The sequence below is a fragment of the Setaria viridis genome, chromosome 9 (genome assembly GCF_005286985.2).
Source record: "Setaria viridis chromosome 9, Setaria_viridis_v4.0, whole genome shotgun sequence".
Lineage (NCBI taxonomy): Eukaryota > Viridiplantae > Streptophyta > Magnoliopsida > Poales > Poaceae > Setaria > Setaria viridis.
Window position 1 is genome coordinate 47,795,557 of NC_048271.2, and position 19,786 is coordinate 47,815,342.

The 19,786-nt window shown below is 51.3% G+C and overlaps 1 protein-coding gene and 1 pseudogene across 1 annotated transcript; one reads left to right on the forward strand and one right to left on the reverse strand.

Moving 5' to 3' along the window:
* Nucleotides 1–4,774: 4,774 nt before the first annotated feature.
* LOC117835761 (putative dynamin-related protein 4A) lies at nt 4,775–5,956 on the reverse strand (annotated as a pseudogene).
* A 10,736-nt stretch (nt 5,957–16,692) lies between these two features.
* Nucleotides 16,693–19,435, forward strand: LOC117836856 (uncharacterized). The gene is made up of 2 exons (XM_034716372.2): nt 16,693–17,717; nt 18,626–19,435. Exons 1-2 carry the CDS (start codon nt 16,884–16,886, stop codon nt 19,166–19,168), a joined length of 1,377 nt encoding a protein of 458 aa, XP_034572263.1. The 5' UTR covers nt 16,693–16,883; the 3' UTR covers nt 19,169–19,435.
* Nucleotides 19,436–19,786: the final 351 nt, after the last annotated feature.

The following is a 19,786-nucleotide window of genomic DNA, read 5'->3' on the forward strand; positions in this document are numbered from 1 at the left end:
AGCCCGAGCAGAAGTCGTTTGAGTGTTTACAGAAGACTCAGGCAGCAGGACAATACCGCACCAACCAATACCAGACACCAGCCAAGACACCAGCATCAGGAGGACCCCAGTAGAGGAACCCTGCAAGGACCGCACCGCCACCTACCCGAGGACGCCTGAACCACCTGACCACCGAGGATGCCGCAACAGCTCCAGATGTTGCCCTTGGTGAGTTCCTTGTTGATTCAGTCAAAGCTACAGTTTTGTTCGATACTGGTGCCCAGTTTCTTATATTTCAACCAAGTTTGTGGAAGAACGGTCTCTCCCTACTACCCCTCAACCAAGGCCTATCATAACCAGTTCCCCCTAGGAGAAGTAAGGAGCACCATAGAGTGCAAGGCAGTATCGCTGGTGATCGAGAAGCAGCAGTTCCTAGCAGATCTGATAGTATTGAAGTCCTCAGGCATCGATTTGATTTTGGGAATGGATTGGTTGGCCAAGCACAAGGGACTAGTCTTGTGTAACCCCTGATTTGTTAAAGTGGAACATCCAAGCGGAGTTCAAGTACAGTTTGAGCCGTTATACCCCAAGACACCACCTCTGCTATGCAACTTGAACCCCAAGACTGTTGAAGAGGTATTCGTGGTGTGTGAGTTTCTGGACGTATTTCCAGAAGAGCTGATAGAACTACCCCTATACCGGGATGTGGAGTTTGTGATTGATCTGTTACCTGGTGTAAGACCTGTAGCACAGAGGCCATATCGGGTGTTGGCTGACGAGCAGGATGAACTCAAGAAGCAGTTGAAGAAGTTGCTAGAGCAAGGATTTATTCGACCAAGGGCTTCACCCTGGGGTTCGCCCATTCTTTTTGTGAGAAAGAAGGATGGCCCGATGAGGTTGTATGTGGCTTACCGAACGCTCAACTCCATGACCATCAAGAACAAGTACCCGTTGCCACGAATTGACAATCTACTTAACTAGCTCAGAAAAGCTAAGTACTTCTCCAAGATTGACTTGAGGTCGGGATACCACCAGATGAAGATTTGAGAAATTGACATATCCATGACCGCCTTCAACACCCGGTTCGAATTGTTTGAGTTCACAGTGGTTTCCTTCGGCTTGATCAATGCACCAGCGTACTTCATGAACATGATGGACAAGATCTTTATGGAAGAGTTGGACAAGTTTGTGCTAGTGTTTATTGACGACATTCTGATCTACTCAGAGATAGCAGAAGAGCATGAGGAGCACCTTTAGATCGTGCTAGAGAGGTTACGACAACACCGGCTTTATGCCAAGTTCAGCAAGTGTGAGTTTTGGATGGAGGAAATTGCCTTCCTAGCGCACGTGTTGTCAGCAAAGGGAGTAGTCATTGACCCTGCTAAGATTGAAGCAGTTACAGAGTAGGAGCAGCCTCGCAACATGACCGAGATCAGGAGCTTCCTTGGATTGGCAGGATACTACTGGATATTCATTGAGAACTTTTCCAAGATTGCCAAGCCTATGACAGAATTACTGAAGAACAATGTGAAGTTTGTGTTTTCTGAAGCCTGTGAGAAGAGCTTTCAAGAGCTTAAGTCAAGACTTACCACCACCCCAGTGCTAACCTTACCGGATATCAATAAAGACTTTGTGGTGTACTGTGATGCTTCCAAGAAAGGATTGGGTTGTGTGCTGATGCAGTAGGAAAGGTCGTGGCCTATGCGTCTAGATAGTTAAAGAAGCATGAGGAGAACTACCCAACACATGATCTGGAATTGGCAGGCGCTGTGCATGCTCTCAAGATTTGGAGGCACTACCTGATCAGCAACAAGTGTGAGATCTACATAGACCACAAGAGCTTGAAATACATTTTCACACAGTCCGAGCTAAACATAAGGCAAAGGAGATTGTTGGAGCTAATCAAGGATTACGAGTTGGAGGTTCACTACCACCACGGAAAAGCCAATGTAGTGGCCGATGCTTTGAGCAGGAAAGTCTATTGCAACAACCTGATGGTGAAAGAAGAGCAACTTGACCTGGTGAGGAGATGGAGAAACTTAAGCTGAAGATCATTGAGCTTGGAAAGCTGTGTGAGCTACAAGTGACCTATGACCTGGAAGAATGGATCAGACAGGCACAGGCTCGATGTTCAGAAATTGAGACCCTTCGAGAGCAGATGAAAAGAGGCAAGGCAACTGATTACCAAATGGATGATAAAGGCACTGTTTGGCTGAAAGACATTATTTGTGTAGCCAAGGATCAAACTATACGGGAGTCTATCCTGAAGGAAGCACACGACTCAAAGTACTCTATTCACCCAGGGTGCACCAAGATGTACCCATATTTGAAGGAGAGGTTCTGGTGGAAAGATATGAAAGTTGACATAGCCAACCACGTCGCTGATTGTAATACCTGTAAATGAGTGAAAGCTGAGCACCAGATACTAGAAGGATTGCTTAAACCGCTTGAGGTACGTGTTTGGAAGTGGGAAGACATCTCCATGGACTTCATTGAGGGTTTGCCCAGGAGTCAGAAGAAAAATGACTCAATTTAGGTGATTATGGATAGGCTTATCAAGGTCGCTCACTTTATATCTGTGAAGTGCAACTATAGGACAAAGAAGCTCACAGATTTGTACGTGGACAACATCTTGAGGCTACATGGAGCACCTAAGAGTATTGTGTTTGACAGAGGTCCGTGGTTTGTTGTCGAGTTTTGGAAGAGCTTTCACAAGGCTATGGGTACTACCTTGGAGTACAGCACAGTGTTCCACCCACAGACTGATGGGCAAACTGAAAGAGTGAAAAACTCCTAGAGGATATGCTGAGAGTTTGTCTACTTACCTACAGAAGCGACTGGGAGAACAACTTGTCTTTTGCTGAGGTTTCCTACAACAATGGATACCAAGCTAGTCTTCAAATGTCACCTTTTGAGGCTCTCTATGGAACGAAGTGCAGGACACCTTTGATGTGGTCCGAGGTTGGAGAGAGGACTCTCTTTAGGCCAGCAACTATCAAAGAGGCTAAAGAGAATGTGAGAAAGGTCAGAGAGAACCTAAAGATTGCTTAGAGTCGCCAGAAGAGTTACATCGATAAAAGAAGGAGAGACTTATCCTCTGAAGTTGGGGATCACGTTTACCTCAAAGTCTCACCACTCCGTGGAACCAAGAGGTTTCTAATTAAAGGAAAGCTTGCGCCGAGATTTGTGGGACCTTACTAGGTGGTTAAGCGAATTGGAGATCTCGCTTACAAAGTTGGCTTACCGGAAAGCATGGCTGGAGTGCACCCGGTGTTTCACGTCTCACAGTTGAGGAAGTGCCCGAGAATTCCCGAGGAAGAGGTTCAGACTGAAGCTTTAGACCTACAAGACACTTTGGAGTATGCAAAACACCCAGTCAAGATCTTGGCTCGCGCAGAGAAAGCAACAAGGAGGACATCTGTTCCTTACTATAAAGTGCTCTGGAGAAACCACACTGAGAGGGAGGCAACTTGGGAGAAAGAGTCTAATATGAGAAAAGAGTTTCCACACCTATTTGAGGAGAAGAGTTTCCGCACCTGTTTGAGGAGGAGGTCAAAGCTTAATCTCGAGGACGAGATTCCTAGCGATACATTTAAAGGTGCGTGTCTCTTTCCCTCAAATTTTCTAGTTAACGTATTAGAGTTGGAAGCATAATGTAAATTTTCATCTGTTGTAGCTTTGTTCAAAGCTAATGTCAGCTTATGGAATGACATCGGTGGCTTTGTCTCCATCTTAACACATACTCATAACATCATAATCATAAACCATAACAGGTCTTTTGGATACTAATGCAATGCATAATCATAACATCAAATAGCAGGTCTTTAACAAGAACCTTGACAAAGCTCATACCAACAGATAGGAAATGCATAAACCATAATAGCAAATAGCAGGCCCCAGCTAGCACTGTAAAAAAGCATACACATCCAAAAGACATGCAGCAAGCGCACACATTTACTAAATGACCGCCTAGACTTCGTCTGCCGCGCTAATCCTGTCCATGATGTTTGCCACAACCTCTTTGGATTGTTGTAGCAGGACAATGCTCTTCTTGAGGCGATCACGCTTGGTTCGCGTGTTGGGCAGCGGCGATAGCATCCGCTCAACCCCAGCCATGTTGTTACCCAGCAGCTAGTCGGCGAGCTCCTCCTCAAGATCGTTCTCCACGAGCCGCTTGACACCATGGAGGACATGCAGGGCCAACCATTAATGAGCCTGAGCACTATGCTCTTCCAATACGTGGTCAGCCGCGCCCTCAAGTCGAACGCCTACCCTACTAAGTCAGCGTGCATCCTAAGATGGCACACGTCCACCTCCCCAAAGCCTTCCAGGGTATTCTTTGTTTGCTTGATTTGTTCTCCATAGATTCCATGAACTTCTTTTGACCTTCCATTACCGCTGCTCAAGTCTTCATCTAGTCAGGGTTTGTTGTCTAGTCTGCCACCAGCTCCATCTCTATCAGCTCTTTGACGTGCTACGCAGAGCATGCTCGGGTCTTCTCCATCAGGCTCTGGATGGCGCGTCGGCATGATGATTGCTCCTGTGAAAAGTTTTCAGAGTGCTGAAGCAAAATTTTCATTACCAGGTCCTCAACATACTCCTAGACCTCATTGATTAGATCTTCCAGCACCTAGCCAACCATCTCCACCTTCTTCTTCAGCATGACATGGAACGCCGATCTTGGCAGGAAGTTGGGGAGATTGATACCCATGGTCTCCTCCACAACACGCACCTCCTCCATCAGAAACAGCTCATCGCTGCGCATTGGGCATTTCGTCGGTAGCTTCTTTGCATATCACTTTAGCATCTCTGCGATGCGAGCCGTGCCATGGAAGTAGCTGTCATCCGGGAAGTCATCGAACTCAGCCCTAACCAATATCTTCTCCAGTGAAGTGCAGACCTTCTTGACGATGTGGAAGAACACTCTTACAGCATCGCAAGTATTATTGAGATCCGGTGGCATCTGGTCAAGCTTGGTGCTGCTGTGGATGAGGCGTTCGTTGATCTGCTTGACGATATCAGGGAGGCACTTGGCAATGATGGACGCTTGAATCTGCATTAGCCGCTGTGCAAGGACCGGAATGCCGACCATGGACTTGTCGATCTTCGAAAGCAACGGGTGGTTCTTGAACAGCCGCGCCTCCTCAGCGCGCGCTTGGTCGTAAGTTTCCTCTCAAATGCGGTTATAGACGCAGATGTACCCAAGCCCAATGCCCACGTCATCCATTGTGACTTTCTCGAGCAACCCTTCAGGGTTCTTGTCTACCTTTGTGGCCACGGCCAGCGTGCGCTCGCCGGTGCGGTCCACTTGCTGCGACATGCGGATGGACTCGCACGTGGGAAAGTCCACCGTGGTCGACAGTACATTCAGGATGATGCTCTCCTTGGGGGCGATGTACTCCATGATGATCTTGGCGACCTGGTCGTAGATGTCCTCCAGCTAACCCTGCACGGGGATGCGCGTCATGCCGGGGAGGTCGACGGGTGAGGTCGGGCACGCCCCTCTTCCACACGACGAGGGTGATGGGGCGTCGGAGATGCCAGCAATCTCCGTCGTCGCGGTGTTGATGGCATCGGCGACCGCGGCCTCGGAGGTAGCCACTATGTCACCGTTGCTATACTCGAGCTAGAGCTTGGGCGCGTCGGCGGAAGGGTCGTCCTGGAGGCGCATGACGAGCGGCACGCGGGTGCAAATGCCCTGGCCGTGCGGGAGGCTGACGCCGGCTAGGGACTCGAGCACGCTGGTCTTGCCGCTGGACTAGTCGTCGACGATGACGATGGTGGGAAGCTGGATGCCCTCCTGGGTCACCTTGAGGTGGCGCAGCCGGTCGACGGCGTTGAGGACCGGGCGGATCTGGTCGTTGTAGGAGGCCGCGATGGCGCTTGCTTTCACGCCGCTGGCGACGGCTACGACCGCGCCCTTGGCGTCCTCGACATCATTCTCCGGCTTATCCCTGGTCCGATGCTTCTTTGACATGTTGTTTCCCAGTGGTATGTGGCTACCTATTCCGTTTGTGCTTGTTAGCGTCGGAGTCGCAAGCCAAGCAAGGAGCGATATATCTGAGGAAGGCAAGGGGGGCACCTCCAAGTCCCAGCTGAAAAGATCATGGGGATAGTGCGGGGAGCCAACCAGCCAGGGAGTGGTAGCGGCGTTGCTAGGAAGTGGGAGGTGGGACGGGAGGGCGTTCGCTTCGGCTTCCATAATAAATGCAGAGCATTTACTTGCCCTTTACTACGTGCAGTTTACGATCTCCTCCGCCCTGTGCAATCAACATTGAAATGCAATTTTCACCAAACTATAGCTAGTATCACACCTTCTTTTGAATTATAGAATAATTATGTGAAAAATATTTATTGGCAGTCAAGAAACAGAAAAATATTATAATGGGAAAGAAAGTTTTCGGTAGACTCGTGTGCTCCCGTGAAACTGCGGGCTAAAGTACATATAGAATTTACAGTAATTTTTTAGCAATTGCATCGCCACATTGCCAAAGATTAAAGAATATCTAGATCTCACAATTGGAGACATCGGAACCATTCATTGCACGGTATCCGCGTTCCGCGGTCGCACTCAAATTAACCGCAGTGGGCCGTGCCGAACCGTCTTGCTTTGTTTGGGCCCTCACTCAGGGGAAAAACAACAGAGTGGCCAGAGAGTCCCCCCGCTTGACCTTGGCCCGTATGACCCGTTCGACAAAATGGGCCAGTGGACCGGAATTTACTAATGTCGGCCTTCGGAATCACAGCCCACTTGTGGTTGGTTTTTTTTTGAGAGAGAGAGAGCCAACGCAGCTTCCTCGCTCGTCAGAGGGCACTGCATACACAGAGATGGATCATTCCAGATCAACTGCGACCGCGGTTAACGTGACGTGTCGCGGTCGCGGCTGACCGATCGACGGATGGGGCAGCGCGACGAGACGAAGGACCAATGCGGGCGGGTGCGCGGGCTGGCTTCCACCTCACGTGATCATTAATGGGAGCAGCAAACATTCAACGCCTTCGAAGCGATAAACAACGCCCGGAAACCGTGGCGACCCAGGCACTGGTCGGCTCTCCCTCGCCCCGCCCAGCAGCCCGCGCCATGGAAGCTTGGAATCTCTTGAGCTGCGTGACCAGAAGCTTTCCGTGAATTATCAAACCATGGAGGAGGGCCGCACTTCGATGCCATTTATTTCCCCGGCCTCACTTACGGCCAGTTAGGCTCCTACCCGTCACATCGTATATTTGAATACTAATTAAAAGTATTAAATATAGACTATTTACAAAACTCATTGCACAGATGGAGTCTAATTCGTGAGACGATTAAACCTAATTAGTTCATGTTTTGACAATATGTTGCTACAGTAAACATGTGCTAATCATGAATTAATTAGGCTCAATAAATTCGTCTCGCGAATTAGTATAGGGGTTCTGCAATTAGTTTTATAATTAGCTCATGTTTAGTCCTTCTAATTAGCATCCGAACATCCGATGTGACACTCCTAAAGTTTAGCACCTTGTATCCAAACACCCTCTTAAACTAAAGCAAAAGCTAAGGGTATGTACAACGGTAATTAATACACCGTCTGTATGATGCCACGTAGATAGTTTTCGCTGAGTTGGATCAGAGAGAAAGAAGAGAGAGAGAGCGTGAGACGACGGCCGCGGCTCGTGCTCCCATGCTTGTCGGCGACCTCAACCCCTTGTTGTATGACCTGCGGACGTCCCTCCGGATCAAGTGCGAAAATTAACCTCGTCCTGCAGCAACGTAGCGCCGTGCTCGGCCGCGGAGGCCGGGCCACCGCACTCGGTCCACGGCGGCAACACCACCGACGGGAGGCTTGACGCGCTCAGCCCATGGCGGCCGCGCCCCCGCCAGGAGAATCTGGCCGTGCCAAATGCGGTCGCCATGCCTGCTTTACTCTCTCCTCCCTGCGAGATTTGGTCGAGCTCCATGCGAGAGGGATAGATGAGGAAGAGGACAGAGGAGAGACGACAGAAACGGAAAGAGACGGGGACGATACTCATACACAAGAGTCATGGGAGAGTAGGGCCATGTTTAGTTCCCTCCAAACTCCCAACTTTGACACTATGCAAAAAGAAGATTACCCATCACATCAAACCTGCGGTACATGCATGGAGTACTAAATGTAGACGAAATCAAAAACTAATTGCACAGTTTTGTTGTACTTTGCGAGACGAATCTTTTGAGCCTAATTAGTCAATATTTGGACAATAATTCACAAATACAAACGAAACGCTACAGTGTGCTACAGTGCTACAATAGTGATTTTGCATCTCCAAAGTTGGGCGACTAAACAAGGCCTAGATAAGGTTAGAAGGGCATTCTAGTCTTTCATCCACGTTTTTTTTCATTTCCCCACTATTTCTTATATTCTTTAATCTATGAACAACCAACAAATTACATGGCAAATACAAACAATGCAAATCATGCATTCTGAAAAACAAACAATAATATGGTCTACAAAGATGAAAGTTATGCTTGATCACCATGATTTATGTGCATATGCATGAAATTAATAGTATATAGACAACCTAATGGATGAGCTTCATTGTACGAGTGGTCTGTTTCGTAGTCTATGTGCGTCGTTCGAAGTGTTTGCAGACGGCAGCTGTTGAACATGCCCTAATGCAACCGCAGTATAAACTGCAGTATACAGTACACGTGTGCAGGTATAAACTTTAGGTTGTATACTCCAAGTACATGGCAGTGTATATGCGAATGCGATACTGTGTGCGTGAGCCGCCTGATACGCCTTGAGTAAACCTGACGGGACGTGTACCCCAAGATGTACACGGAAAAGGATATCGTGGTAGTCCTAAAGAAAATTGTATTGTGGATTCAATTTCAATTGTCACTGTACCAGGCTGCGACGACACCACCTCGGCCGGTCAAATACCGGCACGTTCACGACCGCCCGATTGTCAACAGTACGTGTAAAATCTGCTTGGCAGTGAGTTGGCATCTACTGTAGTAGCAGTAGTACAAAAACTGAGAATCACGTCGACAGACAGAATACCTCTCTCCTAACAATCTTGTCAAGACTCACTTCATCAGATAACTCTGGCCTGTACAAAAGTGAGCGCCCTACGTAACCCAGGCCTCCTTACTTTGACCTTGGATTATAAACTAAACAAAACTAGCTAGTACAGTCTCGCGTCGAGATAGATGGCGATGACCTCATGACCTGGACGAACGCACGCATCGGTGAAAGATAGGGATGCGCGCTTCGTGGTCAGTCAGGGAAGGGAGTATAAAAAATGGAGGCAGGGAGCGGAGAACATGAGGGCACCTTTTCCGGCGACTTGTGCGTTAAGCTGCTGCACCTCACACGCTCGGCTCTCTCGCTCAACTAGCTTACTGGCATGCAAGCACGGCTAGTAGCAAAGCTTCCAAGCGGAAAACGCCAACCTCGCCTATGAATCCCACGACGACGACGACGATGCACGGCTCCGTTTCAGCAACGGAATTGTATTACGCGCTCCAAACAAGGAGCTTGCTTGTTAGTAGTACTACCAGTGTAATATAATCCTAACTTGCATTTGGAGGATGTAATAATTTATTTGATTTCTGATCGAGAGCATTAATTGGAATCTGGAATCTGGTGTGCGGATGTACTTCCGTGCGTTTTTCTAAATTCGCATCTGTGGGGACGCGTTTGAACCGTCTCTAATTTAAAATGGCGAGGTCAAATTCCTTGGTCATAAACGTCGTAGCTAGTGCTCTCGTAGGTGCTTGACCTTGTCTTGGACGGTTCTGAATGGTGGTGCACTGCAACGAGACAACGAGCGAGTTTTTGAGGCTTGCATACGCATCCAGACAAGTGTTCCCTCGTCTTCATGGAAAAGAAGCGCTCTGCGTTTCTGCAATGTCGCTGACACCCATAAACCTCCATGAATGGCTACACCAACGTACTAGCAGAAGTAGAAGAACCCCCAAAAACTTTAGCGGACCACGGGACCAGCACAAATACGAAGAAAGCAGAGTAAATTTTCCAGGTGCAACTGAGTTCGTCGCTGCTGCAGTTGCAAGTGAGCAAGTCAATGAAGCAAAAACATGGTTCAGAACTTCAGAGGTGCTTGGACTAGTGACCATCTATATGTCATTGACCTTAGAAGGCTAGAAGCTAGTAATGGCGAAAACTGGATGTCGCCTCTTCACAGTGAACAAAATAAATACACAATGAACATATACTTATTCATCCTGAAGTAATTAACAGATGAGTTACACGATCGAATCCTTTTACTTGATGGAGCATCAAAACATGCATGCCAAACTAAGAATAAGAAAGAGCTCAGCGCTAACCTAGCTAAGTAAGAGCACCTATCTGAATGCGCAAGGCAGCAACCCTTCTCATTCAACTTCCTTTGCCCTCGACCGGAGGCCCAATCTAACCAGCGATATCGCCAAAAACTTGGAGGAGAAAAGAAGCAGAATCAGAAGCTTACGGCAGCGACGCCATGCATCCATCGTCAACCTCTCGCGAGCTCAATCACCTTGAAGCCTTGAACTCTGTATGCACGCTCACGCTGAGCGCAGCACTTCTGCATCAATCATGTCTTCGTCCTGAATATGCCATCCTCCGATCCTGCCGCCCGACCTCGCGTCATCTGTTGTGCAAGGGGTTGGAGCCGGTGGGCACTCTCCTCTTGCTCTCCCCGAGCAAACCGTCCGCGGGCGACGGCGCGGGAGCCATGGGCAGCGGGGCCGTCGTCACCAAGAACGCCGACGTGCGGGCGGCGTCGACGGCCGTGAAGACGGTGGAGCCGAGGAAGGAGGAGTGGACGAGGACGGCGATGAGGAGCCACGGCCCGACCAGCCCACCCGCCGCCACCGGCCTCTCTCTTCTCACCATAGTAATAATATCTCGGACGCCTTCGGGCTGTCAGCACCAATGCCGCCGCGACACCGACGCCGGCCGTGGCGCGAGCAGCTGCGACGGGAGCGCGGAGGCGGAGAAGACTGCGGCGCGCCGGCGAGGAGTGCGTGTGCGCATCAACGGAGAGAGCGGGCATGCGCCGGGGAGTCTGGCCGAGGAGGCTGCAGTTGCAGCGGGGGCGTGACGGGGGGTGTCTGCTGTGGCTGGAGTCTGGACTTGCTGGGTTTATTGCTGCTGATCAATCGAGGTGGGCAGTGGTGTCCTTGGCGCGCGCGTATAATAAAAGTGGCGAGGCGACTGGGGATCTAACGCGATGTGGACGAATCAGATCGTCGTCGCACCAGCAGGTACGGCTGTGTTACCGCTGGGCCGTCACCGACTCCCCACCGTCAAAGTCCTTTGCCAAACACGAATGTGAAAGTCCTTAATTTGCCAAACACGAATGTGTGAAAGGGGCTCGATTTTTATCACTTTGTCAGGGGGACTAGCTGGTCAAATGTCTTCCAGGTTCCAGCCTGCATTTATCCGATACCACGACAACTTGGAGTTGTATGTGGGGCGTATCTAGAATTCTGATACTACTCGTACGGTAGATAATGTTTGAGGTATGTACATATAGTCATACTCGTAATGTCGTTTGTAGTATGATTTACGCCAAAAGAACGTCTCATGGCTGCAGCCTTCAGCAGGTCACCCGATATTCAGATTTCAGAGTGCTTTCGTGTGGGCTGCGGCTACGTTTTCAGTTTGTACAGGAAATCTGGTTAGCGTGGCGGCGGTGACGCGCCTGTTAGTTTGCAGACAGCCCTCTGTACAGATTTCTCGAGGATTAATTTCCTTCGTCCTTTCGTGTGGCGACACTAGCTTGGTGGATCCAAGCGAGAAAAAGAAGTTTCTGCTGCCGGCGGGTCGTGCGGGGAGGTCACGCGAGGGCCAGCGCGGCGCGGTTTGGCAGAATCTTCGGAGGCGGTTTTACAATGGATCGGATCCTCCCTGGCTGCTTGCTCCGGTCAAACGCGGCAGGGCGTCTACGCCGTGGTGTTTCTATACGCCGCAAGTAGCTACCGGTGCGTATACTAGTGCCGCAGCTGACGGCAGGCACCAGTTCGTTTCTCAGCTGCGAACAAAGAAGACGCCAAGCACCGCCCGCACCGGGGCGACCTGGCTGGACCAATCCCATTCCTTCACGGGCCCATCCTGAACAGACCCATTCCTTTCCTGCCCGGGTTGTATTGGGCTGCGGCTTTGTGTGGCCGCGTGCGTGCGTGGTGGACATTGGCCCAGGGAGGGGCGCGCAAAGACGAGGCAGCCCAAATGGGTGCGTAGGAGGGCCTTGGGCTAAAATGTGCTAGCATGTTAGGCCTCATGGTGCAAATCTCTTCCGACATCGGCCTGGAATGTACATCTTCCCTAGAAAAAAAGAGAACTTCACTTATCACGACACTTTAAAACTAAATATCTACAGTAGCAAGGGGCCAAGGGATACGTCTGTCTCACTCATAGTTAAGATGAAGTAAGACCATTTTCCAAGCAAGGATGAACTTCGTTTTTTTCCTTTTTATTTTACCATTGTTACTTTGCAGGTTATCCTTTTGTTTTTCTTCAATTTACCGAATGGATGCTACTACTCCCATGATCCCATCGTCCTAAAATATAAGGTTTTTCAAAAATAAAATATAAGGTGCTTATGTATGTTTAGATCCGGACCTTGTAATCTTTGGCCAAATATTAGCCTCACGTAGTGTAATAATTGTTTAAAAAATAATAGTTTTAGATTGACATTTAAAAGTGTTTTCTATGGTTACAATTTTATTTGCTACAAATGAAAGAAACTAAGAGTCAAAGGGTTTGGGAGACTGTGCTTAAGTCAAATCACGTCAAGTATTATTTCATATGAAAGAAAGTACGTAACGCTCTCTAAAATAGTATTCTTTTTCATTTTTTAGATACATAACTTTTACTATGTATCTACACATAGTATGTATCTACTTAGAAAGCCAAAACAAATAGTAAATTTGAAGGAGTAAAAGAAACACCTATGGTATTTATTTTCTGAAGCACCAACGCAAACTTCATTGTGCTTCACACTTTCCATTTCCGCAAAGGAAAGTACAGAGCCGGCAAAAGGAAGTACACAGTGTGGTGACTGCCGTCCGACTGTCTGCGACGGATCGTCCGATCTTTTCCCGCGCGGAGGCCCTGATACGCGAAGCATAAATACGCTGGACACTGTAGCACAGCATCAGCACCGGCGAACGCATACGTTACGAGCAGCGGAGCGACCAAGCACAAACGAGGGCATAGTGAATGCGGAGCTGCCGCGCCATGATGAGCCCTCTCCGGTCGTTTTGCCCCCGCCTCGGCCGGCTAGTCTGTCTACCCCCTACCACACTGAAACTGCCGCTCGGGCGCGTCGTCACCGTCACGTTGCATGACGCGCACATGGCCCAAGGCGCGCGGTGGCGTGCCGCGGCAACATGCAGAGCCTGGCCGTTCTGAACCCGACGCCTTCCTCAGCCCGCGCGCTCCTCCCCGGCGGCCCTCCGTCCGCCAGCGCCCCAGCAGATCGTATCGAGAGCCAGGGCATGCACGCACTGTGCCGGCGTACGAACGCAATGAGGGAAGGCGCCGGGGGATATCTGGGGGGCGGAACGAGGCTGCTCCACTTGTCCCCCCCGGCGCGCCTCGTTCCCCGCCCCGACCCCGATCGAGCGAGAGAGCCAGCCCGGGAGAGCGAGCGCGCGCGGCACCAGCAGCATGATCGTGTCGTCGACGACGCGCGTCGCGGCAGGGAGGGGGGAGGGCATCATGGCGCCGGCATGCAGAGCGGGGTCCGGCCGGGCCGGGGGGATCTCAACCTTCCTCCGTCCTCGCCCCATCCGCCTCGCGACCTCGCTGCCTGCCTAGAGACCGCGCGGTAATCATGGGCCAAGATTTGAAACCACTCGATAATAATCGTGGCGCGGATGAGTGGCGCCATTAGTGGGCGTCGCGCTGCCCTCGGCGCGGATCCTGTTTTGGTTTGTTCAATCCTGCGCCCACTCAGGGGGATTAGAGTAACAAATCCGCGTACCCCGTACGAGCTAATAGCCTCTGCCGCCGGTGCTAATAAGCCCGCGGCACGGCAGGCCGAGAGGTCGGCGAGGAGTGTATTCCAAGACACAATGATTGTGTCGCGGGGGGAGGCGTGGATTCGTAAAGCGGACGGGTGCTCGCTCGCTCTCGCTTGCTGGTTGCTCCTGCATCCGGCGTAACATGGGCCTTGACCGAGGCAGGCGTCCAGGCATCCACCACACCAGACACCACACACGCGCGCTCAGACACGAGCTCTTTCTTCTTCTTCTCTCTCTCGTCCTGCAGGTCACAGTACTCGCCTTCCATGCAATCTTTTGCCCCCCTGTCCCTCTCACTACGCGCCCGCTTTTGGTCCTGTTCCAGGCCTGATCGATCAGCTCCATTTACACGACCTTTTCCCCTCCTGTCTCCATTACTCCAGCCTAGTAATTATATTACCCTACTAGCCTTTGCCCCCACAAGGCCATCGAAAGGCGTGGCAGCCAAGTAATGCTCTCAGGGTCTCTCCAATGGGCGCTCCTATCCCGGTCCTGTACCCTGTAAGGTCGGTCCTATCGGAAAGAAACACAGAACCGACTCGGCGACTCCCATGCATGGGAGCGAGTTCTATAGAATAAAAACTTTTATCTCCTCCCTCAACCCACCTTTCTCTCTCCTGCCGTTTCTGCTCCCACCCGCCGGCTGGACGAAGCCGAGGTCGAGCTGATCCGCCTGGACGAAGCTGAGGCCATGCCACCGCTCTAAGCTCGCCCGCGATGCTGTTCCGCCTCCTCACGGTGCTACCCTCGACCCCGCCGCCTGCGGTGCTTCCTGGACCTCAGCTCACGCCACCTTGCCCTTCGACCTGTGCTGCCTCGTCCACGGCTACACCTGCGACCCTAGCATGCGTTGCTGCAGCATGAAGGTTGGGGGGCGTCGCTAATTGAGGATTGTCGACGCTCGTTATTAACGTATTTTTAGTGATATTTAAGTGGTGTTTTCATAAATATTCTGATAATAACCTGTCACTTGACATTTAAAGTTACCCTATTATTACATAGGTGTTGTATTTTGGAGCATATTGTAAAATCACAGGAAATACGACACAATTGAAGAGTTTTTCTACCGGTTGGAATTGAGTCCGAACTTTGTATATTGGAAGGCTCAAACACGAACATTGAACTGCAGACCCGCAGGAGGAACTGAAACTTGTACGGGTCATATCTTCCTCATCCGAACTTCGATTGGGGTGAATTTATAGGGAAAATTGCATAGCTCGACGAGATTTACAACTTTCATACGAAGCGCCCGGGCATTGGAGGCCGAAACAAGGTCCAGGCCAATCGGCCTAGCCCGTTTCAGCCCCGATCATCGTGCCCTTTCGCCAGGAGGTTGCCCATGACGTTCCTAGGGTTATTTTCTAGATACTTGACCTTGAAGGCACCCCAACCGACGCCACAAACTATAAATACCCAAGACATCCAACAAGAAGGAGGATTCTGACGAGTTTAGATCTAGCCGTCGCCGTCGCAAGAGAAGAAATAGGGATTTAGATCTGATCGGGAGCTTCGACGTCGAAGGGGACCTCTAGAGGAGGGAGGAAACCCCTAGGCCGATCAGCCTAGGGTGGCTCAGGCCGATCGGCCCGAGTCCCTCCCGCCTCTGCTCGTCTTCGTCTTTGGTCAGGGTGTTCTCCAGGTACTCCTTACCCCCTTTATCCATCAACATGTGTAATATCATGGGGTAAAGCCTCTGTTCATCTCTATGGTTGATATGGTCCTTGATATGTAACTGCTGCATGTTCTTTATGCCCATTAATGCATTATGGTCTATGTCGTTGCAATGCTTCGTTTACATATGTGAGATCTCTATCCTGTACAACATATATTCTTACTAGAGTTTCTGGTAATCATGGTGATTAGTTTAACTCTACAGATGCTTTGATAAAGTGTGCGTGAGCGAGATGATTGATTATCCCTGCGTTAGTGACAATATACAGTGGGGAAAAGGCTGATCGAGCATGTAACCTCTGTGATAACTAGTGAGAGCAGCATCCATCTGTGTAGTAGATGCATATTCTTGTGAACCTAGATTTTAGGGAGGGAATACTTATATCTATCTCTATCTCCTATCTTGTATCAACCTTTACTATATTGCTTAAATATCTGTTATTAGTTTAGTTTGTCTCTCTACACAATACATACACTCAGTTTCGTTAGCAAGATTGGTATAAAGTGAGAGCCAACAATCCACCTATTCAAAATTTTACAACTGATCCGTTCGCTTACAGTTCACGAATTGACGCGTTAAGTGGCGTCAACGAGGATTGACGGAGGAGCGACGTCACCTGGACTCAGCCTCCGCAACAATGGCGTCTGGAACGGAGGGCCCGCTTCACTAGAGGCCATCTTCCCCGAATTCGGCACCATAGCCTTCAGATCCGGCCGCTAGGAGTTCGATTTGTGCCTTTTTTTGGAGTAGGCTGGGATGATTTGAGGCAGATCAGAACAGGGAAGGGAAGAGGATGGAGATGACCAGAAGAGGAAGCGGCGTGCTGCTGGTTGCCTCCGTGGGGAAGAAAGGGGCAGTTGAGAAGAAATTGTTTTTCTTATTTAGAGGTGGATCCCGCTCAAACTATGGAACCAGGTCTGCACATTGAAGGATTTTTTACAAATCAATTCAATATCATGAATATTGGATCTATCAAATCAATTCATGGATGCAGTTCTACATAGTAACGGGGTCGTCCCTAGAGACACCCTCGGGTCAGGTCTAGAGGCTGGCCGGCCTGCATTGGCCTGGCCAGGCCACCGGGAGCGAATTCAAGCGAGAAAAAACTCAGAAAAAAGGCGAGGCCTTTTGCTGTGTGTCTGTGTGATCAGGCCAGGGGGAGGTCGCCATGATTCTTGCGAGGCCGGGCGAGATCATAAGCGAAAGACAAAAAGGCCGAAAGGGGCATCATGCTGCCACATGACACACCCTATACAAAAGCTAGCCCTAGAGGAGCCCAGCAGAGGCATCCATCCTCCATCTCGCTTCAACGCCAACGTACACCGCAGCCCTTTGCTTGCTAAGCTAGGAAGCAATAAGCTGCTCCTTCAGATCGATCGATCGATGGGTGGTCACGGCGGCGACCACCACCATCAGGAGGTCGGCGTGCTCGTCGACGACGACGAGGACGAGCTCGAGCAGCAGGCGAGGGCTTGCGGTGGCGCGACGAGCGGGGTGGTGGAGCAAGGAGTAGGAGACGGAGGCGGCGGTCAGGAAGCCGCTGCGGGCATGGTGTTCGAGGCGAGCAGTAGCGTGGGGAGCGTGAGCGCGACCATGGCGCCGTCCCAGATCCTCTGCTGGCCGCCGCCGCCGCCCGCGCCGCCACAGCAGCAGCTCCACCACCACCACCACCACGATGTGGGCGGCGGCGGCCAGGCCCCGTTCTTCCCGCTGCTGCCGCCGCTGCCCCCGCAGCCGCCCCCGCCGCCCCCGTTCTTCGCCGACTTCTACGCGCGGCGCGCGCTCCAGTTCGCGTACGATCACCAACACCACTCGGGCGGCGCGTCCACGTCGTCCGACCCGCTCGGCCTCGGCGGGCTCTACATGGGCCACCACGGCGGCTCCGGGATGATGATGCCGCCGCCCTTCGCGTCTTCCCCGTTCGGCGACTTCGGCCGGATGACCGCGCAGGAGATCATGGACGCCAAGGCGCTGGCTGCGTCCAAGAGCCACAGCGAGGCCGAGCGCCGCCGCCGCGAGCGCATCAACGCGCACCTCGCGCGCCTCCGCAGCCTCCTGCCCAACACAACCAAGGTAACTAACCAATCGGCGTGCCCGATCGGCTCGCCGTCACGACACAGATCGGGTAAATCTATGCCTGCGCACACGTTCTACTCCATTGTCGCGAGTAAATCCGATAGCACAGGACTACAGGAGTAGGGCTGAGGCTAGGAGACAGCGAGAGGGAGGGAGCCGCCTAGTTGACGCGGAAAAGAGGGACCGTGGAGGAAACAAAAAGCTCGCGACCTTGAGCTACTGCCGGGCTCGCCGAGGAGAGACAAACACGCGAGCTCGTGTCAGTCTCGGACATGAACAGTGGCAGCAAAGATTAACAAAAGGCTGCCCATCTCGAGAGATCCTCTTCCGTCCGGTCCGGCCGCTAGCAACACTCCCAAGGGACCCCGAGCCTCTGATCCTCTGCAAATCCTACATCCCCAAGCCAGCCACGCTCTCCCATGCCACTAGCAGCCTCCTCGTGCTAACTGTAGTTAGTTCTTAGTGCACCACGTCCTGGTAGGCGTATTTGACCGCATGTAGGCGTGATGGCAGAAGAAGCATAAAGAATTGGGAGTGGTGATGGCTTGATGCCCCACTTGAGACCAAAAGGAGTGCGACACAGATCGCTTGTGGAAAGCGTGCGCGCGAGCACCACCAACAGCGGGCACACCAGCAACCCAAGAAGCGCCTGCACTAACATTTTGTATTGATTACGAGCTAAGTAGGAGGGGGTGAGTGAGTCCCACGCTTGATCGGAAGCATGCATGCCAGGTCTCCTTTTGGCCTGCATGCGTACACCGCATCCTTCCCCTCTCATCATTCTGGCAACTAAACTAGTGCTGGCTCTCGTGGTTCTTTTAGCGAGTTTTGCTTGCGATTTACTCCTTGTGGCTGTTTTTTGTTCGCTCGGACCGATCGATCACGCGTGCAATGTCCATGTGCAGACGGACAAGGCGTCGCTGCTGGCGGAGGTGATCCAGCACGTCAAGGAGCTGAAGCGGCAGACGTCGGAGATCACGGAGGAGGCGTGCCCGCTCCCCACCGAGTCCGACGAGCTCACCGTCGACGCGTCCAGCGACGAGGACGGCCGCCTCGTCGTGCGCGCCTCGCTCTGCTGCGACGACCGCGCCGATCTCCTCCCGGACCTCATCCGCGCTCTCAAGGCGCTTCGCCTGCGCGCGCTCAAGGCCGAGATCACAACCCTCGGCGGCCGCGTCAAGAACGTGCTCGTCATCACCGGCGACGACAGCGCCGCCACTGGGTGCGAGGGGGCGGCGGCGGACGACGACCAGCAGGAGGAGGCGCCCATGTCGCCTCAGCACACGGTGGCGTCCATCCAGGAGGCCCTGCGCGCCGTCATGGAGCGCACGGCGTCGCCGTCGGCCGCCGAGGAGCCGGGATCCGCACCGTCAGGGGCAGGCGCCGCTGGGCTCAAGCGGCAGCGCACGACGAGCCTCTCGGCGATCCTAGAGAACAGGTCCATCTAAAAGCTAACATCCGCGCCACTTGATGAGATGTGCAAAACGAAACGAAACAGCAGTAGAAAAGAACACCACAATCTCTCATAGTTGATCTTGCTCATAATACCATGCAACTAGCTAGCTACTTATGCATGTTTGCCAAGTACGACTATTTTTTCTAGCTTATTTTCATTTATTTATAGTCTTCTTCTCTGTGTGTATTGATCTCAATCGGTAGTGTGTGTTTCTGCATGGGATATCCTCAGCAATCAATACAAGGATTTCTTCTTCTTCTTCTTCTTAGCAAATCGTCAGGCCTCTGGAGTACAAGCAAGCTAGTACTTGCAAACATATATAACTGAGGACATTCATAGTAGCGTGATTTCATAACTAGATTTTAGCTCCTTTGATGATATTAGCTGGTCTTATGTTACATATACTGCGATATATAGAAGATGCTGTTAGTGCTTGAGGTGCTACGTTCCCATGCATACAAATGCACGTTTCATAAGAGATGCCACTATAGCATACTTTGTTTTTCCAGCTACGGTTAGCATCATTCATCTTCAGAACTAGCTTTACACATATGCTATCGTCTTTGAAGTAGGGCACTGTTCGACTTGCCATGGTCCCTAAAACTAGAAT